Below are 26,305 nucleotides of genomic sequence, written 5' to 3' on the forward strand. Positions count from 1 at the left end.
CTTCTAAATTATTTTCCTCATCACTATGTGAATGTTGACTTTCTACTTTCACTGTGAAACATGAACTATCTCTGCTTTTGACTAATTTAGATATCACACATTTGATCAAAAATTGTATGCTTACATTTATCAGGTTAAACTAATACTCATATTTTATATATTTTACATGTGCAGTGCCAGTGTACTGATTTGCATCATTGGCCATCACATAACACTATGGTAACATGTAATATGTAGATGGACTTTCTGTCTCTGTCTTTTTATTGTGTTCCACTGTCCAAATTTGATAATATCATGAAACGTTGCTTACTGTTATATCAGTGCTTAAGCATTACATGCCAGTTACATATGGGAAAATCTGAGCTTCTGATTCTAAACTCTGCTAAAACTGATTTTGAAATAAAAATCAGCATCAAATGTAAGTAACTGATTACTTTCATAATTGAAAAGAGGAAAGAAGAAAAATAATTGAATTCAGAAAGTACAGAACAGAAAAGAGACTTCTCATCTCTATCTCCTGTGCTACTTTGAATCATGTTGAGCACACAGAGATTGAAATTAGGGTGAGTTAGGAACTTTACCTGGATTACTTTATTTAAACCTCACAATGGCCATTTTATAGATAATGAAACAGACTCAGAGAACCCATGCTCTCAACCATTATTATACCACACTGCTCCCATATTTTTTATTTTAGGTATCCAAGAACTACTTCAATTAGCTTTTTGAGTTTTTTAAAGATCAACTCTTTGAACATTTATTTTCTTCATTTTTCTCTGCAATTATTGGTCATTTTATTGAGTTCAAACAGTTTTCCAAGGAGTCTGGCATATTATTCCTTGAGATAACTGCAATAACCAGGTATATTTGACATATAATTCAATCTGACACTAGCCCTTAATAAATAGCAAAAGAAACTTACAAAATTAATAACAATGATAGTTTGTACTACACTGTCTGGAAATTGTTTAGCCTTTAATATAGCACAGGACAGTTCCCGGCCCAGAGTGGATATTCAATATTGTATTTGTTGAATAAATGTCAAAAGACTGATAAAGAATAGAGCTATGTCATATGCAAACATGTCTTTTGGGAAAAAAAAGTCAACTTTTAGATATCCTTTACATGTAACTTATCTTTTAGTCAGTTGTATACACACACACACACACACACACATACACGAAATAGGTATAAAGGAGTTAGATAGATAGATAATAGATTTCAGGTTTATACTGAATAAGATACATATATACATATATATATATATCTGATACTGAGTGATATATTCTGATATAAGCCTGAAATATGTTCATCTTTCACATATTACAATTTAGATATCAAAGTAATTACTTGTCTTTCTGTTACTGTTTCCAATTAGATAAGAGAGTGTGATTAAGAAAATAGAGTTGATCCATTACAGTACTATAGACTAGTGCTATTAGGCAACTTGCTGCCATTCTCATAAAAATTATGCAATTTAAACTGGAAGATACAAGTGCTTGCTTCTGTTACAAACAAGAACCCTTTTCTACTTCATAATATGCTCAATTACCTTTAGATTGATCCATGAATAAATTATAATCCAAATAGATTTCTTTACCTTAAAGCTTTGCTGGCTTAAGGTATCATTGTTGATTCATTATGTTGTCACTTTTCTATTGGCAATGTAGTGCTTTTTATATCTGGATAGAGACAGTTTTAGTGTAAGATACTGTTATCTTACACTAGCCTTTCTGGTGAGAACAAATTCATCAATGATGAATCCCTGGAGAAACTATTGAAACAAAAATCACACCATTTCTGAGCTTTGTTCAGTTCATCAGTTACAAAGCAGCTTTTGATAGTCCTAAAGAACTTTTTCCTTTGTTTAAGAAATATAGCATGACGCTCAAAACCTCTCACTTTGAGTTACCGCAGGCTACAACTTTTCTGTAAGAAAATAATGAATGAAGAGGAAAAGCTCCTGCTGCTGGCACTGTCAGGTCCTGCTGCTTCTCCTCCTGCAATAGGAAATCAATTAACTATATGTTCAGGCAGAGATTTAAACTAAATGCTTTATTAATCATCACTGATTGCACACACACACAGTGGCCAACTATGCATTCATCTTCACTCTTTCTTAGCTTTGTTTTGCTTGCTTGCTTGCTTTTTCCTTCTTCCTTTTCTTTTTTTTGCAAGATCAGAAAACAAATGTATGCCTAAATGTAGTATGTGTAAAGGTGATCGGGTGATCCTTTGGTGCAGGAGAGAATTGATGTTTTTTGTTTTCAGAAAACTTTATTTACTTTTAAAGTGTTCAGTACTTAAATAGCCTTAGGACCACTTTAATATATACAACATATTTTTTAAAGCACTTAAAATTTCAAACTAATAAGGAAAGCAAAATGTCTACAGCAGCCTTGAAGTTTTGGAAGCTGGTACTATACCTTAGTCTCTGAGAGCTCCATGTTGCAGTGAGGAATTAAACAAAAATGAACCCAATTTGATGTGGAGATGCTTGGTGGAAGGTTGAAGGAGCAGTCACTGATATTTGGTTTTTTTTTTTTTTTTTTTGCTTTCAATTAAAAAAATTGGCAAGTTTTCCTTTTAGTCCATTAATTCTTCTAACCAATGCACAAAGAAAATCCTGTAGGAATCTTTATGTTAAATTGAGATTCTCTCTTTAGGACTAATTATAAAACCAATTAGCACATTAGAAACTTAGCATGTTAGCCAGGGGAAGGCTGTGTAACATAATTTATGTATGGCAAATGTGGTCAATCATTGCAAAAAATGACAGAAAATATCAGGCTGTTGGATATTTACACAGGCTGTATTATATTCAGCATCAAAAGATGTTCAAAAATTTATTGTTATTATTACCATTGTTGACATAATTTGAAATCATTATGGTTTAAATTTAACTACATTCATTGTCTGCATTTGGATAAATAATAATCTAAATGAAAAAATATACTATCCTCTGATGTACGTTTAAAGGAAGATAGATTAAAAGGTTCCAAGAATGATTTCTTTTGAATGGTCTTTACAAAACTCTTAGGTGAAATTAGATGATGTTGAGTAAGGTAAAGTCCAAACAGAGAACCATGTAAACCCCAACAGGGAAAATAATGGTTCTGATTTTCATGGAGCCTGCTAACCTGAGGCATCTGCTAGAACCACAGGTCATATGTTTCAACACTTAACCATTCTTGATAGTCTTTGAGTATATTAGATTAGGATTGAGATGTCCCTGAGGTATAAGAGAAGCATGCAGGGGGTGACATTGTGAAGATTTATATCATGTGGACATGTGCTCGCCACCTTATGTGGTGTTATCTGACCCCAAAGGCATTTCTTTGGCACCAAGTGTAATCCCTAACACCTCATATACCTCATAGGCCCCAAGAAAAAGCCATTTCATAAAAGGACATTTCATAAAAGCATTTGCCTTTTAAGGATGCTTATATATGTGATAAGGACTTGTTTTATACTCTTATTTATTTTATGCTTTTAGCAAGTCAGTATCACTTGTTTTATAGCAAAATGGATACAAAATACTGTCTCCCTCCATCATATGATTTCATATTACTGCAACAATTAAATATTACAATTTAAGAAAGCATTAAGGTGTAGAGATGAAGTACTCAGTTCTAGTCTCATTGTATATAAATTAATTTGGCATTCATAACATTGTTTCCATTTACTTGACTTGTTGACATAATTATAATGAATTGATAATGGAAGTAACAATCTTAGATATTTCCACATAAGTATGTTCTTTGCTAACATAAATTACAGTTGCAGTTTGCAGTTTGGCTTAATTGGAACATGGTTTAAGTTTAGCTTACCTACTCTACTGAGGTCTCTAGAGGACCAGAGAACTCATTTTCCTGGGGCGTTATGCAAGCTGAAATGTAGAGGCCAGTGTTTTGAAACAAGTGTGATTTTTCACCAAAATACTTGCTAGGTCAGAGATCAGGATGACCTTTGAGTGCTGTAGTTTTCCAAACCTCCATCAGCTAGATAAATGGGCTTTATTCTGCAGGAGAGAGAGGGTATTTTTGCAGTCTTATGAAAGAGACCTAGCAATTCCACGTTACAGGCCGACACAAAACATTTGGAATTCAGTGATGTCTATCACCAGCAGTATGTGTCAGTAAAAGTGAAGATCAAAGGTTCTAGAAGAGGGGAAGGACAAAGTGAAGAGAAAATAATTGTGGGATAATGAATGGTATGAGGGCATTTTCGTGTTAACTTGAAACCACTTAGCATTTTTCCATGACGCCCAGGTATCTTTCTAAATGAACTTTGTAAAGTACAATTGGATAACCTTGAAATTTAAAGCTCCGTGATGAGATTTTGAATACTGATGGAGTTTGTTTAAGCACTGTGATATTTCCTCTCCTTTTCATTTCTATTTTTGCCTCCATGCAAAATAAAATTTATTTTCTGTACAGAGAAATCAATATTTTTACCATTTGTTTTTCAGCTATTCCAGTAAATTGCAATCAACATTAGTTACAATCTTTAAAGAGATGTAGTAATAATTTGAACACAATAAAATAGAGATACAGATGAGAACTTTGGCAAAGTACCTTTGCTATTGACTAAAGCATTTGTCAGGGACTACAACTGTGTCTATATCATGCTAAAAACCTGATGAAGGGGAAAAAAGCATCAATAGGTTTCACCTTCTGTCTATACAAACCAAACAAATGGTTTAACTAATAGCTGTTGTTTTACGTGAATGGGTTTGGTTTGCCATTGTGAACTTTTTTCCATTTAGAAATGTATTTTAATTAACATTTGTATATGTAATACATACATATTTGGTAAAAGTATTGTACTGTTGTGTTCTTTTTAATAATTAATGGAACCTGACACCGAGAAGACTAGTGGTCCAAAACAATGAGTGAAGACCTAGTTACAGTATACATGAAACAATCCCTAGACACACATTTGTTTGTTGATAATATTTATATGTTTATATCTTCCCATTTTTCTCTTCTCTGAGCTAACATGCTTTCTTATTTGTGTGTTTTCCTTTTAGAAACTGCCAAGTTTTGGACCTTATCTGGAACAGCGCAAGAAAATCATAGCAGAAAACAAGATTAGACTGAAAGAACAAAATATAGCTTCTTCACCACATAAGAGAAACTGTTTTATCCCCAAAAGGCCTGTTCCTACCATCAAGGTAAAAATTATGCCAACTATATAAGTGTGCCTACTTTACTGGTTAAATATACAAATATAGTTAAAATGTTTATTTACTGCTTAAATGTATCACTAATTTGGTGTTAGAAATATAATGAAAGTTTTAAAAACATCTGTCCATGGTGAAAACTGCATTTAAATTATAAAATAACCTTTTTTATTTGCATATTTTATACTTTTTAGAACACTGTCAAGCATGCATGTCATGGAAATTTTTATATACATTAAATGTGTCAGGAAATATTAAGATGAAATTCCTAGTTTTCTTATAGTCATTTAAAAATTATTTTAATCCATAATTAACTCCAAGATATCTTGTATTAGTCATGTAGTACAACTCAATTATCAATAAGCACATCAATATCAACGTGATCACTTGAAAGTTTTGGAAATCTTTCTCTGGTTTGGCCTCTGGAAAGCCTGGACATTTATTTGGGTCTCAGGAGATTATTTGCTGGTAATAACAAAAATTACACTAAGATGGAATTATGAGTATGTGTTACCTTTCTTGATTTTTTCCTTAAACTTTTCATTTTGACAGAAATGTAGATTCACATGTAGTTGTAAGAAATAATACAGAGAGGTCTTGTGTACCCTTTATCCAGTTTCACCTGTTTTGCATGTTGCAAAACTATAGTATGATATCACAACCAGCATATTGACACAGACGCAATCTACCAATCCTATTCAAGTTTTTCCGGTTTTACTTCTACATGTGTGTTGTATTTAGTTCTGTACAAGTTTGTCATGTATGTAGGTTCATGTATCCACCACCACAGTCAAGATACAAAACAATCCCATCACCACCAGGATTCCTCAGGTACCCCTTTTTAACCACGCCTTCTTTTTTTCTGTCCCCCTCAAGACAGTATTGTTTCCAAGCAGTCATAATGAGAAAAAAAGGGGGTGTTATTGGATGGCATTCTGTCTGAAATCATCATCACTAAAATGTAGTTTGCAGTTGCTGAAATTCATTCTTCTGTATTTGATGACACTCTACTCCTACATCTCCCTTTTCTGTTTGAAATATCAGCTGAAAAGCTTGCTTTTATGTACTCTCAAGTAGACCTCACTGAAATTCATCTTTAGTAGTCAACTGGAGATTGGAACCCTTAAAAATTCCTTCTACCTATGAAGAAAAAAAAAATGTGTCTCATGCTAAAAACAGTGGTCCAGACTCAATGGTCCAAAATTTCAGCAATATGTGTAGTGGCTGACCACAAAGCGTGGCAGCGCTTCAATACCATCTTTCTAAATAAAATGAACATTTGGTACTTTTAACAGCATAAAAGCCCCAAATCATCTCTTGAGTTGTTCATGTTAAATTATTTTTGTGCCACTAAAAGTATGAACTGAACAAACTGAACACGAATGGAATGCGAAGGCCAGAACCCTACAGCCCTTCATGAGCCTTTTTCGCCATTGTGTGGCTATGACTACTATGTGATTTGGAGATACAGTGTGTCAGGAATTGGTTCCTGCCCCTGGGTTCATGGTCTCGCAGACTTCGATAATGAAGCCGCCGACCTTTGCCGTGAGCATTACAGCTCTTAAAGGTGGCAACGACCCAAAGAGTGAGCAGCAGCAAGAGTTATTCTGAAGAGCGAAAGAACAAAGCTTCCGCAGCATGGAAGCGGACCCCAGCAGGTTGCCACTGCTAGCTGGGGTGACCAGCTTTTATTCCCTTACTGTCCCCTCCCATGTTCCGTTTTTGTCCTATCAGAGTGCCCTTTTTTCAATCCTCCCTGTGATTGGCTACTTTTAAGATCCTGCTGATTGGTGCGTTTTACAGAGCGCTGATTGGTGCATTTTACAGAGTGCTGATTGGTGCATTTTTACAGAGCACTGATTGGTGCATTTTACAGTCCTAGCTACAGAGTGCTGATTGGTGCATTTTACAATCCTCTTGTAAGAAAAGTTCTCCAAGTCCCCACTGGACCCAGGAAGTCCAGCTGGCTTCACCTCTCAATAGGAATTCTCCCAGCTTTCTCTCTCTTCTTAATCAATTTGAATTAAATGTAAGATCTCCATCTCTAGGCATCTTTTCCTTAGGTGTAAAAATTTCTAAAGGAAGATATTATTTATATTTGAAATAAAAGAAGTGCAATATGATTATGAAAGCATTTTTACCTTTTCTAGCCCTCAAATCTTTCAGAGATTATATATTAAATATTGATAACCTAGACAAAAAACAAAACAGAGCAAACAAAAAATCTACTGTGGTTGCATGAAAGCCTGTAGATCATTAATCAAAAAAAAAGTCAGAATTAAATAAACCAAAGAATTGTGAAGTCTTGGATGTAGATAAAGATTTCTGAAGTATCAGAGATAAGGCAGAGATAAGGCATCTTATTAAAAATAGTGCAAGTTTATGTTCCTCTCCTAAGTTGTCTTACTTTAGAGGTTATCCAGAGTGAAATGTCCTTGGTGTTACATGTTACATAAGCCTCAAGACATTGTAGATACCATCTTACCAGCATCTTAGACCTTGTCAGTGTCAACATCTTAATGGGCAGCTGTGGTAGATTTTCTCAATGTCTGGTGGGTTTTCCACTACCTTGGCCTTCTCCCCAGAATGTCCATACTCATTCCACCTGTTGTCATTTCTAGGCAGATGCTGTGCCCTGTCAAAAAACAAAATAGTAGCTGATAGTGGTGAGGTTTTGGGGGAAGCGAGCATTTTCAGTTTTTATAAATGCAGTTATCTCTTTAGAAAATTAGAGATTAAATTTGTTATAACAAATAACTGTATTATAAATACAAAAATTTGTGTATTTATATTTATATTATAAAACTGTGTGTGTATATGTATATATACACATATACATACACACACAGAAATTTTAATTTGTATAATCATCTCTAGCAAAGGCTCATTTTGTGATTTTTGCCCTTTGTTTGCTTAGGTGAGCCTTTTCTACCATAAGATTATATCAGTTTTTACCCCATCTAGTTGTTTTAAAATTTTAATGTTTGTATTTTACTTCGATTTCTCTAAAATTTGTTTTGCTCTAAAATGTCATGTACAGTTATAACTTTATTTTTTTTCAAATAGACAGTTGTTCCAAGACCTCAATATTTGCATTTTAAAGGGATCCCTTTCATCTCTCAAATTATGATTCAGTGACAAAAATGTACCATAAATTGCATCATTTATTTTATATTCAAATTTTCAACCTCTCAAAATGTTCTAAAACTTTTCAAGGGCAAATCAAAAATGAATTAGACAAGGTTCTAATAAGGATGGTCAATATCTAGAAAAAAGTTTTATGCCGTAAGTAATTATTTGTCCAATAATAAACAATTTTTAAATCTTTATAAATGAAAACTTCTAATTAAATTCAAAATTCTGGGTTCTAAACTCCTTATTTAATTAATACCAAAACTTAAGATACCCCTTTTACACTTCTACAAAACAAAATTATTTCTTGTCCTGTAGCTTTGATCCTTTACTTTGAAATATGTTTAATATGATTTCTTTTCCTTCTGATATTAAACTCATGGAAGAGGTAGGGGAAGGTGGGCCTTGAGAAAATCGTTGAGTTCAGAGAGCAGCGTGTAGTCTCATATGATGGAAGCTGAAGAACAGGTTGGGGAAAGTAGAAAAGGATTGAAAGAACATGATGTTGGTGTCTGTATTCACCTCTCTGCTTCCTTCTCTCTGTATAATCTTCCTCTATGATAAATCTAAATGTTTCCTACACAATAGACTCAACTATTCTTCATCCCAGACATCTTTTCTATGCTTCAGACTTGTGTCACCGTATCTTGGGGTCACCTCCACCTGCATCGTCTGAACAAGGAACCCAATAGCCATCATACTTAGAACTAAACTGATTCCCATTCCTTCCAAACCTGCTCTTCCTCCTGAGTCCTCTGTCTCAATGAACCCCATCTTACCTAACTCAAAAAGCTGCAGTTCAGCCTGGATGTCATCTTATTACTCATCCTATTCACAAGCTAGTCAGCAATGACTATTGTTCTTATCTCTTACATCTCCCTCCTCTTACATTCTTTACATAACGCTGAAGCCTCAGTGTGTTGCTTACATATTCTTTCCTGGAATTCTAAAACATTCTATTAACTGTCCTGCTTTCTTTTGTCCTCCTTATCTAATCCATTCTCCAACTATTATGAAGGGTCTTTTAAAAATGTAGGACTGTTTGTTTTAGCCCTTGCTTAAAATTCCCCCATCGTAACTGTAGTCCTAATGTAAGCTCCTTAGCATAACCTTCAGACCCATCACATTTTAACTTTTCCTGGCCCAAGAAGCAGCTTCAATGGAATGATGAAAAGTAGAATCCAGGAGGTGATAATTTGAGGAATGAATTAAGACTGAGAAAGTAACAACAAAGTGTGCAGAATACACTTTCAGTAACTTGAGAAAGGTCAGTAGGAAAGGGATAAGAAGAGGAATGGAGTAGAGGAAAAGATTGTTTTGTTTATATGAGAATGATCCAGGCTTGCATATGCTTGCATATGTTTGGGAGAAAATAGCTGAAGCTGCCAGAAAGGGCATGATTAAGGAAACTACATCTTTGGCAAGCAGAGACGGAAAGGAGTCTAAACAATGTATTAAGATATCTTGCATAAGAGAAGAGACGTGTCATGAAGCTGAATTTGGACTTCCCAGTGTCATTTTAACAAGCAGACATATTTAAAGAAAGTGACCATAAAAATGTCTTCAGAAACTATTGCCCTCATTGAAATACAAAGCAAAGTTTGTAAAATTTTAGCAGATTATATTTATGGCGAAAGAATTTCCTGAATTAGGCATGGGACTACTCTGTCACACTGCCTAGGTTCAAACTACGGCATTGCCGTTTCATAGCTGCATGAACTTGCCTCAGCTAACTAATCTGTGAAATGGAAATAATAAAAGTATCTGCCTCATAGAGTTATAAATTAGATGATGTGTGAAGTACTTTTAGCATGGTGCCTGCACCAAATATGTCCTAAATAAATGTTACTATTAGCTATATTTGAAATGAACAGTTTGAAAGAAATCCACGTTAAGATGACTATTCATTTCCATTTTGTCCAATAAAATGAACTGAAGAATGAAAATAGAAATACATAAAGCTCTGGAGGCCAACAAAGTTGGAAGTTTTAAAGAAGCCTATGTATTTTTCAGGAAATCTTTATTGCATACCTACAATGAGATAAGCAATGCACTAGGAATTGAGCATCTGCAGGGCAATAAATAAAACATACACAGCTTCTGTCCTCATAAAGCATACAGAATATAGAAAGAGACAGATATTAAAGAATCACACTAACAAGATAAAATTATTTTTTGATATGAGCTACATAGAAAAAATACAAGATATATAGAATCTGTTTCATAGTGAGACCTAATTTAGATTGAAGGGGCCAATGAAAGCCTCCTTGAGGAAGTGACATTTAAGGAGCCCTGTAGACTAAGTAGAGATTAGAAGGGAATGGGAACTGAGAATATTTCAGGTATGCCATAATGTGGTCCGGGATTTGGTAATTGGCTATGGTAATGGAAACAGAGATGAAACTAATAAAGTCTTGTTAATTCTTCCTCCAAGAGTCAGTGATTCTCATTATATTAGGCATAGGTATAGTAAAGAGCTGATAATAAGAAGACTAAGATGTCCAGCTTTTTTATGGTTCCACAGAGATAAAGAAAAATAAAACATAATGAGTTAAGGTTTTGATGTTAGTGTTTTAGGTTTGAGGGGGGTTTGGGGTGTAGCATGAAAAACTTAGATTTGAGTGTATTGAAATTGATAAAGGAATTATGGGCCTATGCTGGAGGATATAAAGGAGAAAGAGCTGACATTTCCAACGCCCACTGTGTTCCAGACCCAAGATAGAAGCTGCACATGTATTTTCTTATTTCTTACTTAACCTAATACTCTATGAAGGAGTAGGGAGTTCTGGAGGAACAAATGTGAAGAAGTGATCAAAGAAACAGAAGGATAACCAAAATAAAATGATAGTGTGGAAGAAATCCAAAAAGGAAGTCTTAAGAATAGGAAAGTGGTCCACAAGGTCAGAAAGCACCGATTGTTTTACCAATACTTTGTATTGTTTCATTTGTCTTGCATATGCAATCAATGAAATTCCACCTCTAGTTGGCAACAGTTGTCAAATTCATCCATGTATGTTTCTTCATTTATCCAATAATCTTTAATGTACAACCACTATGTTCCAGTACTATAGCAGTCATTGGCACAATCCAGTAGTGAAAATCCCAGCTCTCATGGAGCTCACAGTTTAGTAGGGATAAACAGACAATGACAAATAAACAAATGAATACATAATATGTCAGATGGTGACAAGTGTAATGGAGAAAATAGAACAAGCTTAGGAGAATAAAAATTACTAGAGAGACTGGCCAGGGAACACCTGCCTGTTTAATGGCATATGGGCAAACACCTAAAAAAGTGAGGGAATGAATGATGTGGGTATCCAGGGGAAGAACACTCCATTCAGAATGAACAGAAAGTGCAAAGACCCGGAAATAGCAAAGTCCTTGGCAGGAAACCAGTAAGAATTTTAGAAAAGAAAACTGATATGATCTGGCTTGTGTTTGCAAAGGATCTTTCTGGCTGCAGTGTTGATACAGTTTGCTAGAGGGGCAAGGGCAGAAACGAGGAGACCGGTTAGAGGCTATTGTAACAATCCAGGCAAGGGATTGGCAGGAGGGAAAATATATACTGGATAATGTCAGAAGGCCTCAACTCCATTGTTTTAAATGAAAAGATATGTGTGAAAGTATTATACACAGCACAGCTCTATTCAAATTCTAGGAGCCACAGTTATTGTCATTTTTATACAAGTCCCTGCCCTTTTGCCCATTATTTCAGACCACATCTGGATGATGTGGCTGCATGATTTTTCAGTCCACGTTGATATTAACGGCACATTCCCTTTAAGAGTCATTTTCTCTCTGCACATGCATCAGACAGTGCTTCTTGTCCTTCTATCGTGGTTGTTGTTGCTGTTTTTTAGCACACACCCAGGCATGCCATGTATTTGCTGCTACATGATTACTTCAGTGTTTTCCCTGGAGTGTTTCTTCTTCCTTGACATACCATTTTTCCTACTTCCCTTTTTCCTGGAGGACCTGGGTTATCTGTTTTCATGCTTAATATTTTCTCTGTCCACGCATCTGTTTATTTTAGCTTGTTCCTTCCCACCTCTCTGCTGGCCTCTTTATAGATTCCTCTGTTCGATAGTTTAAACTCCATGACACTGCTTTGTTTATCCTCTCAGCTTCCACAGTACATTATTCCCCATCTGCTGTAGAAAGAACCCCAGCGTCCCACAAAGTTAACTAAGCCCCTCTTGTCTGAACAAGTTTTTCAGTCATGCATTCAAGTTTCTGATCTACCCCATCTTCCCTGGTTAGGAATGCAACAATAATATTTCTAAGCACGCTATGCTCAGTAGAACTCGTCTTTTGTTCTTTTTTCCTTTCAAATGCCTTAATGACTTAATGGTCTATTTCTTCAGAGGTAGGCAGTTTCAATATCAGTCAATCAGCAAGTATGTATTTAGTATTTGCTATGTGACCAGCAGTGTGCTAAGGACTGCAGGAGATTCAAAAAAACAGACACGGCATGGTCCAAGGCTCAGGGATGTTTGCAATCTCGATGGAGATGTAGTGCTAACATATATTTATTATACACTTGCTGCAATCCAGAAATTGTGCTGGAAACTAGGAATACAACGTGAATTTTAAAAAGAAAGACGTCTATCCTTATGGAGCTCATAGTCTAGCAAGGGAGAAAGACACATGTTAAAAATTATTTACAGTTCAATCAAATATGTACAAAATGCTCTGGGAAAACAGAGGAGTGAAAGGGATTAGTTCTGCCTCGGGTAATTGTGGAAAGCTTCACAGAGATGGTGATATTTAAAATGGAGTTTAATAAATTAGTGTTAATTAAGCAGAGAATTAATAATAAAAGCTAATATTTATTGAGTACTTATGAGGTTTCAAGCATCGCTACGTGCTTGCGAATTAGCTCATTTAATCCTCACAATAACCCTCTGTGCTATTATGGAGTAAGCAGTTGATAAACAGAGAGGTTAAATAACTTTCCTAAGGTCACACAGCTGGGAAGATATCAAAGCCAAGATTTGATTCCAAAGGGTAGCTCTAAAACTTGGGCCCTTAAGCACTGTCCTCTGCTGTCTCTCATAAAACATAGAAATAAGAAAGAAAAGGAAGGTGGCATTTCAAGCAAATCAGTATGTTTGCAAAGCACAGTATTCAAACATACTTGTAATAACATGCAGCCATGGGACCTTAAATCCAATACACAATCCCTGGATCAAGCAGATAGTGACATCAAAATGGTAAACTCATTGTTTTGTTAAATTGGAATTCATAGAAAGCACAGAACTGAGAAGCAATAATGAGGAAAATAAGTGGGTTTTATAAATCAGTATTAATAACAGAATATAAAAAAACAGTGGGGTCAACTGATTAAACTGCTATGAATTTCATCTGAACATCAAGCATGGTTATGCCCAGTGTTATCCAGGGACTAGAGAGTCCTTGAGAACCAGAAATCTTTGCTAGACAACGTACATCCTGATTCTCCTAGCCCCTTGAAAGTAAAAAAACAAAAACAAAAACAAACAAAAAAATGGCCTCAGAGGCCCTCCGTCCTACCCCTGGGAATAATCTGGGGCCCTGGGGACAGCCTGGCATCTGCATGATTTCCTTTGTATCAACAGCACATCTCCATTTCCAATGCATAATAGCATAGCATTTACCATGCATATGGCCCATATTATGAAGCTACCAATTCCATAAGGGAAACAGAAAGAAAAAGATTCTGAGGAAGAAGAGGGTATCAAAAGAAGTACTGGAAGGCTGATGGGAAAGAATGAGATAGAAGAAGAAAAAGAAACCTGGCCTCCTGCAACGAGTATAAAGATTTCCTTCTAAAAGATGAACAAGGACCTTCTGAAGAAGCTCTTGACATATTCTACAGGTTCACCTGTGCTAGAGAAAAGAAACCAGACAATGCCTCCTACAGGAGGCAGTTTCGTTTCCTCGCTGAGAGAACTGAAGTGACAGTGTGCACATTTGGCCCAGTTAAATGAGAAACGTGCTTTATTCCCAGGCAGCATATAACAGAGACTTGAGAGTCTGCCAAGACTTATAAGTCCCCCGAATGCTTTCCACTTCTGTTGATATATATGAGAATGAATTCTCATTCTCTTTATGAAGCCGGGAATGTATCTCTAACGTCTTTGAATTTCTGGGTAGGAAAATGAATGGTTTAGGGGCATTAGTGATGTTTTCATCTCTTCTTCCTGCTGCTTCTAGTAAGAGATGGACTGCATCTCATAAGACTGGCAAGACAGTGTTGGCAGGACACCAGTCAGCCTGATCGAGTGCTTTATTATTTCAATTGAATTGTGAAAGGAGAGAGAAGAGTACTCAGATAAAACTGCAAGACCATATTAGATACCATGGAGCATAAACAGGAGGGAACAGAAAGAAAAATAGTGGAGGCCTTGCCCAGCAATTTCCAAAAGATACCAGAGAAATGGGCTTGGAACAAGGTTAATATTCTCACTTGTCCCTGTACCAACAAATAGAAGATGAAAATTATCAAACCGAACTTTAAAAACTGAAGAGAATTTGGTAAAATAATCCCTTAAGTCTTATGGGGATTTGTAGAAATGTGATTCCTGACCAGATTTTGGCATGGAAAGGTGTATCTTGTTTGGAATAAATAGGTCCGATGGAAGGGCTAGCGGAGAAGCAGTATCTATCAAAAAATTATACACATGCATGGAAATCTACAAACCTGAGAGTGGAGTATGGAGGAAGCAGCTGCAGGAGAGTGAAATGAAAGAAAAACAAATGTTACCCTGGGACTGCATCAGAGACCTTGTAACCAGATGGTTAATAGGGACAGGCAAGACAGAGGAGCGATGAAAGCCTTTGCAAACTTTAGATGGAAATCCCACTCCACTAAAGGCAAAACATCGGAAAAATTATTGAATTGCCTTGTTGGAAATTTAATCTCACAAAAGAGAGAGAAGTAATGAGAGGACTTGCTGCTTTGGCTTATTTCTGGCTAAAAAAGCCTGTTTGAAGAAAATGGCAGCTAAAGGAATGTTGAAGGAAAGTAACCATTCCAGGTTAACTTAGAGTTTATTAGGCCAACGAAAGGAAGTCTGAGCTTAGAAATGCAAGTATCCCACCTTTAGTAAACCTAATTTCAGGAAGTTCAGAGAAAACAATAGATGTTATCTTATAGTCAGCAACTCTAACCTGAAGATGGATCAGGAAAAATGAGAAGCCGACAAGTACAAATTTGATTATATAATCACTAAGTTTCCTAAGAAGTAAGAAAAAGGTTATGCATTTAGATAACTCAGTGTTTGGTGCTCATATGAGAAAAGACAGATCCATTACCAGTGATGAAATAAAAGGGTGGCATCAAGATTTAAGGACAGGTCAGAAGTGCTAAAGCTTCAAATGATCTGAGTTTGGAGAAAATATTAGGAAAAACAGAAACATATTTTGTCTATTAATACTCACTACTTAGAGCAGGTGGTACACTGTTAAATTATAATTAGAGAGAACTGTTTCACTCCTATTATCTTTCTAGAATCCCATAAAGAATGTTATCAGAACTGAAAAGAGTAGAGAAAATATATTTGAGAGTTAAAAGCTAAGATACCTAAGGATATTGTAAAAACACACTTACCTTCATTAAATGAATTTAAATCCAAAGTGTCTTGCAAGACATTACCACTTTAAAGCCTGAGCTCATCCCAGATAGAAAAAATACAGTGATCAGGGCCACAGATAGGTACTGAACCAACTTTGCTCCCAGCCAATCCTTACTCATCTGACTCTCTCACTAATAATCTCCCTCTCACCCAACCCTCTCTCACTACTTTGGTTCCAAGAGTCTCACTTGCCTCTATTCCATCTCTTGATTTACTTGCTTCTCTCACCCTCGCTGGCCAGTCTAATACTTCATTTTCTGGATCATACTTTGTCTCTGCCCTCTGCTCTCAGCATATTCAAGCTGAGTCCTTAGTTATTAGAGTTCTACCAAATTTAAACTTAAGATGTCCTTTTCTTACTGTACAGTACCCCTGTCTGCCTTCTGCTCAGAGAGCATATGTAGAATATCCAGAATAAAGAGCCTGCTATATTTTTAAGTACTTTTGTAAGAGATCACTATACCACACTGCTGAAAAATAAATGTTGCTCCAGGTTCTTTACCAAAGAAAAAGGTGGATGTTGTAGGGGAAGTAGGGAAAAGATGGAAACAAATCAGAAAGATTGAGATATAACCCCAAAGGAATCCTACAAAGGTCATTCAGCTTTTGACTTGGGAGCATTACTAAAGGAAGAAGTTAAAAATCAGCATAAATTCAGTAAGAGCAAACCAAATTATCTCATTTTCTGTTTTGAAAGATGTATTAGGCAAGAAGTGAATATACCATAAAAAGATAGGACATTGGTAATGGTACAGATAAGGAAATAGTTACATGATTAAATAGCTACATCCAAATAATTTAAATATTGAATGTTTTTAGGTTAGAAGTCATAGTGACTGCCCACAGCATGCTCTCCTGGGTCCTGGTTTTTGAAGGACACTTACTTGCAGAAATTGTACAAAGTGCAGACAGTCCTGACCTACAATGGTTTATCTTATGATTTTTTTTTTACTTTACAATGGTTCATCTTATGAACTCACAATGGTTCATCTTATGATTTTTCTTTTTACTTTACAATAGTGTGACTTACAATGGTTCATCTTATGACTTTTTTTTTTACTTTAAGATAGGGCGAGAGCCACAGGCATGCAGTAGAAGTGATATGATACATGCTAATCAAATGTGAAGACTTGAAGCTAGAAAGAACAGCTAACATGCTAGATAATCACAGTTTGAAAATACTTCCATCAGCTATTAAAAATAGGCCAAAACTAATAAATTAATATTAGTCATAATAAATTCAGAATGAAACATCAGGGATGGAATCAGGGCTGTCTAGTTCCTCACTCTTTGGCCTTAAACTTTATATCAAACAGAAACATTGACTGGTCTATTAAAAAAAAAAAAAAAAAAAAAAACTTGGCCAGGCACTGTGGCTCACGCCTGTAATGCCAGCACTTTGGAAGGCCAAGGTGGGTGGACACAAGGTCAAGAGTTTGAGACCTGCCTGGCCAATATGGTGAAACCCGGCTCTACTAAAAATACAAAAATTAGCCAGGCATGGTGGCGGGCTCCTGTAGCCCCAGCTGGTTGGGAGGCTGAGGGAGGAGAATCGCTTGAACCCAGGAGGCAGAGCTTGCAGTGAGCTGAGATCGCACCACTGCACTCCAGCCTGGGCAACAGAGTGAGACTCTGTCTCAAACAAAACAAAACAAAACAACAACAACTTTTAATTATCTCGAACAAGTAATAAATTGATAATAATGGGATCTTGGAATTCTGTAGTACTTTGCAACATCAATTCCTTGAACACCTACATTAAAATTAAACGTTATCATCTATAATTTAAAAGATTTAACATTGCTTCCTCCACATACATATCTACATATAAACATTCCACTAACCAGGGATGGCTACACCATACTGCTGAACCTTTGTACATCCAAATGGGTGTAATAATGAATTGAAATAATGAATATGGGTTCCCTGATCTCCACAGATGTGTGTACAAGAGGGACTGGAGACTAGCCGTATGTGACTTACTGATTTTATGCATCTTTCAGCCAACTCCACATTCCAGGACATCTACTTAAGGGTATTCATAAGCTGGTAGTACTACCTGGAGGCTTTGGGATTAAAACAAATGTCCACATTCTTAGCCACATGGAATATTTTTTTTTGCTACTCTTTCCCAGAATGATTTAAAATAGTTGTCATTCTTTTATCCTCTTCCAGATGAAGAAATAAATACAATTTTCTTAAAAAATTGTAATTAATAAGGGACGAATTGTTAACACCATGTGCTAATAACTTCTAGAGGCTCCACATTGGTTTCACATTAAACAATGATATTTTAATAAATGACAAAAGCAAATCTCCAGTATAGAGGAAAAGGCATATTTAATGTACACAGAATGTGGACTTGCTCCACATAAAATTTCTAAGGCATATACAACGTTTCTTTTGAATAAGGCTTATACACTTGTTGACTGCCTAGAGAGTTTCCTGTGTTATCATCATTTGAATATTTATTGATGATTTTAGTCATCATGATCTGATTCAGTGAAACAACTCTTTGGGTTGATTTATTTACTAGGTTTAATTATTTTCTATCACTTATAAATGGCCTTTTACAGCCAGATAGTGACCTCTTGAATTTATTCTTTTAAAATAGTACTGGGAAATATTACACATATCCAGATACTTTGACTATGATTATCTTGTATTTAAAATACTCGTATCAATAAAAATGTTCAGTAAAATAGCTATTACTTCATCCCACTATGTGCCTACTACCATATTATATGTTTAGTGTATAGATATATAAAATTTATATTTATTTTAACAAATATTTGAGTACCCATGTGTTTCAATGATCTCCAGAAACAGGATACACCACATGAGATACACAGATGAATTAAAGCTTACTAAGAGACAACAACATAGGAAGCTAAATGTAGAAAATATCCATAACATGAATTAGAATGTGCTAAATAGAGACTAACAAATGAGTCAGTATAGCAGAGTGCTGATGATCGTGGTATTTAAAGTCAGGCAACACTGGTTCTCAATCCCTGCTTCATCATTTACTTAGTTGTATACTTTAAATCTCAGTCACATCATCAACTATTAAATGCATGAGGTTTAAGTGAGAAAATGTGTAAAACATATGGCACTGGCCTGAAACATATTAAGGACTCAAAAGGTATCTGTTGTCATTAGTTCAACATAATAGATATAATACCATAGGCCATCAAAAAAAATTTTTAAGAAAGAGGATATGAAGGAGAGAGGGCAAGGAAGGGAGGAAAAGGGGAAAAGGTGAGAAAGAAGAGAGAGAAAGAGGAAGAAAGAGAGATCACATCCTCACATTTGGTTAGGAAAGAAGAAGAAAGAATTAAGGAAATCTTCATGAAGTAGTGGCATTCGAGATGTCTTTGAAGGATGCTTGAGATTTTGCAAAGTGGAGTTAGGAATGAAAGGTATTTTAGACAGAGGATTTAACCTAATGTTAGACCTCAGATGGGTCAGTTGAAAAGTGTGTCCTCCAGTGTAGCTGAAGTGCATGGTGTTTGAAACTGAGAAATAAGATTAAAAAAAGACATGTTTGCAGAAAGCCTTAAATGCCAGCATGGTAAGCCTGTGCCTAATTCAACAGATTTTTGAATAAGGTAGTGAGAAATTTAGTCTGTGTCTTACATCCTAGATTAAGATGGCAGCATTGCACAGGGTAGAGTGGGAAAGGAAGAATGTGAGGATGAAACTTATCAAGTAGTCTCTTACAATTGCATTAAAAATAATGAGAAATTCATTAATAACGTTTAAAGATGGCAGTAAACATGGAAAGGATTCAAAAGATATTGCACATCCGGAACCCAGACTTGGCAACAGATAGGAGATATTGGAGCAAGTTATGTAGTGAAATATAACTATGAAATTCCAAGACTCCATGATTGGAAAAATCCTAATGCTATTCACAAAACTAAAGAAATACAAAAGAAGACCCAGTTCGTGTTGTTGATGATAAGTTCAGTGAGTAGCGAATTTGAAGTACCAATCTCTAATGACTGTGCTCATTATGCAGCTGATAAATGTAGATCTTGAGTTTATGGGAGCATTTCAAAATGGAAATATTGATTTGGATGTCAAGTGCCCACCTACAAACAGACTGCAGTGTAGTTGAAATTATAACTTCAACGCATTATAAAGAAAATAGGGAAGATAATATTGGAAGTTTTCTAGCATCTTATCACTTGAGAGATACACAAAGGAACTGTATAAAAATGTAAACTTTGTATCAGTTTGAAATTCATGACATTGAGTATATTATAATTTAGAGGTCAAATAGAAAAAAAAAAGTAGAGTAAGCAAGATTATAAAAAGAGCAGAAAATGCAATACCAAAGAGAATATGGAAAGATGCTTTTAAGTAAGAGTCAAACCTCCTTGAACATGGACCTTGAATTCAAACAAGATTCTCATGTTAATAGTTAAAAACAAAAGCAAAAATCTTGACAGCATGCTAATTTGACATTGCTACATTCTTTTGTTTTGTTTTATGAAGCAAAATGTTTCTTATTGTTGATGAAACATAGTCTGTGCTTCACATATTAAGCACACTCCCAATTAGTATGAAGAACAAAGCAATGTGTAATCACATGAAAGATCTTCAATGGTGAATGAAGAAAATTCTAGTTCTTTAAAAGTAAAAGAGCATCTGACTTAATTATTGGATCAACCTAATCAATTAACATAAATTAGAATTTTTAAATAATGTTACATACTCCTCAAGACATGACAGGTGAGTATTCTATCACAGCACTTTTTAAATTAAAATCTAAAATCCTCATACAGTGAAATAAATGCATAACATTCACACTCGTATTCTCTTCATTATGAGCAATCTAAACTTTTCTAGCATAGTGTATTACCCTTTGTCACTTTGCATTACTTTTGGTCCTTCAAGGTCCAAAAATGAGAAAAAGTAAGCCATAACAACTCAAACAGGTGTCATTTATTCTTTCTGTCCACAGAAATGCTGTTTTCCATTATCCAGTCAAAAACCTATTGAATGCAGTTAATTAGGTCTCATATTTCTAAGCTAGGCATGCATATTGCCCATCTTTCAGAAGACAAACATCTAAGCTAAAAAAAAAAAAAAAAAAAAAAAGCTTATCTGTGAGAATTATGCTATCCAAAGTCTCCCAAGTTAATATAATGCAACATTGTATAAAAACAGGAAAATGCTGAGTGATATTAATTATTACATGAAAATGTTTCAAAATGAGCTTTCTAAGTAATTCAGTGGCTATTTTTAGGATGTAATAGGAAAAGCACTGCAGTACCTTGGAACATTTGGTGAACTGAGCAACGTAGAGCAAGTTGTGGCTATGATCGATGAAGAAATGTGTATCAACTGTGGTAAATGCTACATGACCTGTAATGATTCCGGCTACCAGGTAAGAATCCTGCTGGAATTAGAATGCTATGAGACATGTTTCTTCTGGTTTTTGTAGCAGAAAGCATTTTCTGTTGCTAAGTGTGAAATTTAAACCGGTGATGCCAAATATTGCTCTTCTGCAACAGTACATCTTTCTGTCCTGTCACCCTTGTAATATGGTCTTTTTTTAAAAGGAAACTTGTAACTTTTACTAACTATGCCAGCATTTAATGCACATAATTATTTTTATACCATTTCATCACCCACAACATTAGAGAGAAAAATCCAACCGAAAAGAGAAATGCACACAAAATTAGGAATACTAGGAAAGCATTATGTTTTAATACAGAGGAAAGGGAAAAGAACTACCATTTATGGCCATTACTCTGAAAGGCTATGATTCCTTCTGCCAAAAGAGAGTTCTCTTCCATTCAGTATTGATTAGGCTTTTACTACAGTCAGAAAGAAGCACTTTCCCACCAATGAGTTGTATAGGTTGGTCCCAGGAATTCCTCTGAAGCTGGAAAAGCCTAAGAGATGTATTCTTCCCTCATGAAGTGAGTCATAGCTACTTTCCAGCTCCTCAGTCCTCAGCAGAGCGTCTACCATGCAGGAAAAAAAAAAAAAGAAAGAAAGAAAGAAAAGAAAAAGAAAAAGAAAGAAAAATTGGGGATTTGACTCCTTCTAGTGGGCTATTCTGTTGAAAACACATTCTGTGAATTTCTCTTTGGCTTATAATTTGCTTCTTCATTTACTTCCTATATATTTATAACCTGCTATTTTTTAAAGAGTTTGGCACAACTATGACTTTTAACTGGTTGAATTTTAGAAATGAATGAAAAATGATCATAACAATACTTTTAAACATAAGTTTCTTCTCAAAAGCCTGATTTATTGTGAAAGTGAAAGAATTTCTTAAGATATGGAGTTTGGAGAAAGCAAATTTTAAAGTTTTGGAAAACGACTAAACTATTAAAAATTGCTAAAAACTGTACAATATTATTTTCATTATATTTTTCAAGCTATAAGTAAAAAAAGATCTTTTTAAGAAATGACCAATGGAATGTTCTAAATTCATAATAAAATATCCCCATTTTTAAAAAGAGAAGTTTATGTACCTTATTCAACCTAGGGGCAGATCCCATACTGCTCATGGTGGGATTTTGCATATTCTTACGACAGACATATTTTAATTTAAAAAAAACTATTAATTTTTCTTCCTAGTTTCACAGTTCTACACCAAATTTTTACTCATCACTTTTTTTCTAGCTAAAAGCTGTCTTAACAGTTATTTTTATAAAGTGCTAGCTATATCACGTTTACTTTCATGTCATCTTTCCAATTAACCAATCAGAGATCAATCAGGAAGTCCTGTAAGTATCAGAGCATCAGCTCTCTAATATCTTAAATCTTAGAACTTATGGCTCCCACCGTGGAATTCTAGACTTGGAACAACTTTAGAAAAATCTTCTTAGTAATGAGAAAGAAAATTACAGGTATGCATTTTAAAAGACTTAGAAAGTTCTTTGATTCTTTTGTCTCAGAAGATAAAAATAGAAAACCAAAATTTTTAATTGAACATAAAGTTTTATATCTTTGCAGATTTTCAAAGTGTATTTCTAAGCATTAGTCTTAAATTTTATCAGTTACTGCATTGAGTTTCCATTTATATAAAAGGGTACATAAGGAAGATAAATTGTTTTTACTCATCCAAACAGCACCTTAAAATGTTGTTTTACAAAACATAGCACCAATTTGTGTGGACAAATATTCTCATGACTTGCTATAGCTATAGTTCTTGTTCAAATATATGTTTATTTCCTTAAAGATCAGACTTTTAAAAAATATTAAGCAACTATCATGATTTACTCTGAAAATATTATTTTCATTTATATGTGCATAAAAGAGGAAAAAATATAGTTGCATGTGGCTTCATTTGGAGGAGGGAATTTTTTAAACAACTATATATATATACACACACATATATAATTGAATAATAACATTGGTATGAGACAGGAAAAAAATCAAAATAATGCAATTCCTTGAAAATGTAAGATTTGTAGACCTGACCTCAAGGGGTACTGTCGGGGTGGAGAGACACTTAATGTCCCTTATAATTTCCTCAGCCCCGACTTAGTCACTTCAAAGTAGTACACAGTCTGAGTAAAAGTCTTGTATTTTTTTTTGCAAGTGAGACTGCCAGGCAAGTTTCTTAAATCCCCTCTGACACCATGATCCACCCCTACATAGCTGCCCTGAAATCCCTCCTAGATAGAAATCCTGTAACTTCCGCTGAGGTCTTACATGTCATTTTTCATTATTGAAATGTTTCTCTTTAATGGGAAAATAATCATCATATCTTTTTTTAAAAAAAAAAACTCAATCCTGAATTTCACACTAGGTATTTTTAATTGCTTATTCTACATTGCTTCATGGAAAGAAAAAGAGAGGAAGGGAGGGAGGAAGGGAGGGAGGGAATAGAGGAAGACGGGGGAAGGAAAATTGTAAAATTTCTCAAAATCCTAAGCCATTTCAGAGCTGGAGGCCTGGCTGTGGTAATCTGGGCTCAGTAGTGTCAGGGCCAAGACTGGACACCAGTTTTCCTGGCTCTCCATTCAGTGTTTTTTCCCCTTCATAGTGGACAATGACTAGAATCAGCTTGGAAATCTTCAAAACTCAAACCTGACTGTTAAGCTAATTTTTTTCTTCTGCTTTCTTCTAAAAACTACATGCATTATTTGAAATCCAAACAAATGTATTCATTGCCTCAGAATCTGACAGTAACACTTTTCCACTATCAAGAACAAAGAGTGTGGAGAGGAAAAGGAGGACGAGTAAAAGTCCCCCAAAATCCACAGGTAGAAGACACCCCATCCTGGTAGAACTGGAAAGACCCGAACTCTGCTCAGAACAAAGAAAACTAGAGAGTGTCTATGTTATGACATATTTTCCTCACACAATGAAGAAAAATACCCCTAAGGAATTTTAAACATTGTGTTTTTAATTTAAAAGGATTTCTTTTCTTGCTCTTTTTTTCCTCCTCTGTCAGCTCAACTGTTGCTATAGTTGCACCATAGAGCTGGACGTAGTTGTCTCATAGTGCGGCTCTTCTGCAGCAGAGAAAAATGTTGAGCTAAAATGGGGACATTCTTGACCTTTGTGGTCAGTGCCATCAATACCCTCTATTTCTGTTTGCAGGCTATACAGTTTGATCCAGAAACCCACCTGCCCACCATAACCGACACTTGTACAGGCTGTACTCTGTGTCTCAGTGTCTGCCCTATTGTCAACTGCATCAAAATGGTTTCCAGGACAACACCTTATGAACCAAAGAGAGGCGTACCCTTATCTGTGAATCCAGTGTGTTAAGGTGATTTGTGTAACAGTTGCTGTGAACTTTCATGTCACCTACATATGCTGATCTTTTAAAATCATGATCCTTGTGTTCAGCTCTTTCCAAATTAAAACAAATATATATTTTCTAAATAAAAATATGTAATTTCAGAATACATTTGTAAGTGTAAAAAATGTCTCATGTCAATGACCATTCAGTTAATGGTCATAAAATAGAATAATTCTTTTCTGAGGACAGTAGTTAAATAACTGTGTGGCAGTTAATTGGATGTTCACCGCCAGTTGTCTTATGTGAAAAATTAACTTTTTTGTGGCAATTAGTGTGACAATTTCCAAATTGCCCTATGCTGTGCTCCATATTTGATTTATAATTGTAAGTGAAATTAAGCATTCTGAAACGAAGTACTCTTTAACATACAAGAAAATGTATCCAAGGAAACATTTTGTCATTAAAAATTACCTTTAATTTTAATGCTGTTTCTAAGAAAATGTAATTAGCTGCATAAAGTACAAATGAAGAAAGTCAAAAAATTATTTGCTATGACAGGAAAAGAAAGCCTAAAATTGACTTTGTAGAACTTTATTAAGTAAAATCCCCTTCGCTGAAATTGCTACTTTTTGGTGTTGGATAGAGGATAGTGAGAATATTTACTAACTAAATACCATTCACTACTCATGCGTGAGATGGGTGTCCAAACTCATCCCCTTTTAATGGCATTTCTCTTTAAAATATGTTCCTAACAAAATGAGATGATAGGATAGAGCCTGGTTACCACTCTTTTGCTGTGCACATACCTGCTCTGACTGGTTTTAATAGTCACCTTCATGATTATAGCAACTAATGTTTGAACAAAGCCCAAAGTATGCAATGCTTCATTATTCAAGAATGAAAAATATAATGTTGATAATATATATTAAACGTGCCAAATCAGTTTGACTACTCTCTGTTTTAGTGTTTATTTTTAAAAGAAATATATTTTTTGTTATTATTAGATAATATTTTTGTATTTCTCTATTTTCATAATCAGTAAATAGTGTCATATAAATTCATTTATCTCCTCTTCATGGCATCTTCAATATGAATCTATAAGTAGTAAATCAGAAAGTAGCAATCTATGGCTTATTTCTATAACAAATTCAAGAGCTAGAAAAATAAAATGTTTGATTATGCACTTTTAGAAATGCATATTTGCCACAAAACCTGTATGACTGAATAATATCAAATAAAATATCATAAATCATTTTAAATATGGCCTTTTGCTGCCTCATTTGCAAATATAATTTCATATAAACCATTTAGATTTTGAAATAGAGCAGTTTTTGGTTAGTCCTATAGAGCATTCCATCCAGATATAAAACTCATGTTAGTTTAAGTAAAATGAGGGTGATGATAGTGCAGTTACTCAAATGTTTCACTTCCTGTCCTTCTTACCCATCTTTACCTACTGAATTAGATTCTATTCTGCCAAAAGGCATCTTTTACTGGGAACAGGCCAGGATTCTTGCAATGGCCCATGGGCAGGGACAAATGGAAAGTGGCAGCCTGCCTGCCTGCCTGAAAGTGCCAGTCTCACTGTAGGAAGTACACATCTCACTTAATATTACTGCTTAGATAGTTATGTGATGTTATTGACTC

General features: G+C 35.0%; 1 protein-coding gene across 4 annotated transcripts in view; it reads left to right on the plus strand.

Annotated features, from left to right (window-relative positions):
• DPYD (dihydropyrimidine dehydrogenase) overlaps window positions 1-25,917 on the plus strand; it is an 843,687-nt gene extending 817,770 nt beyond the window's left edge. For 3 of the 4 annotated variants that reach the window (XM_054527610.2, XM_054527649.2, XM_054527681.2), the window contains 3 exons: window positions 5,033-5,176; window positions 21,194-21,334; window positions 24,514-25,917. In XM_054527610.2, coding sequence (XP_054383585.1) covers window positions 5,033-5,176; window positions 21,194-21,334; window positions 24,514-24,684 — 456 coding nt within the window. In that variant the 3' untranslated portion in view covers window positions 24,685-25,917. 4 annotated transcript variants of the gene reach the window in all.
• Window positions 25,918-26,305: the final 388 nt, after the last annotated feature.

Source organism: Pongo abelii, chromosome 1, assembly GCF_028885655.2.
Source record: "Pongo abelii isolate AG06213 chromosome 1, NHGRI_mPonAbe1-v2.0_pri, whole genome shotgun sequence".
Classification (NCBI taxonomy): Eukaryota; Metazoa; Chordata; class Mammalia; order Primates; family Hominidae; genus Pongo; species Pongo abelii.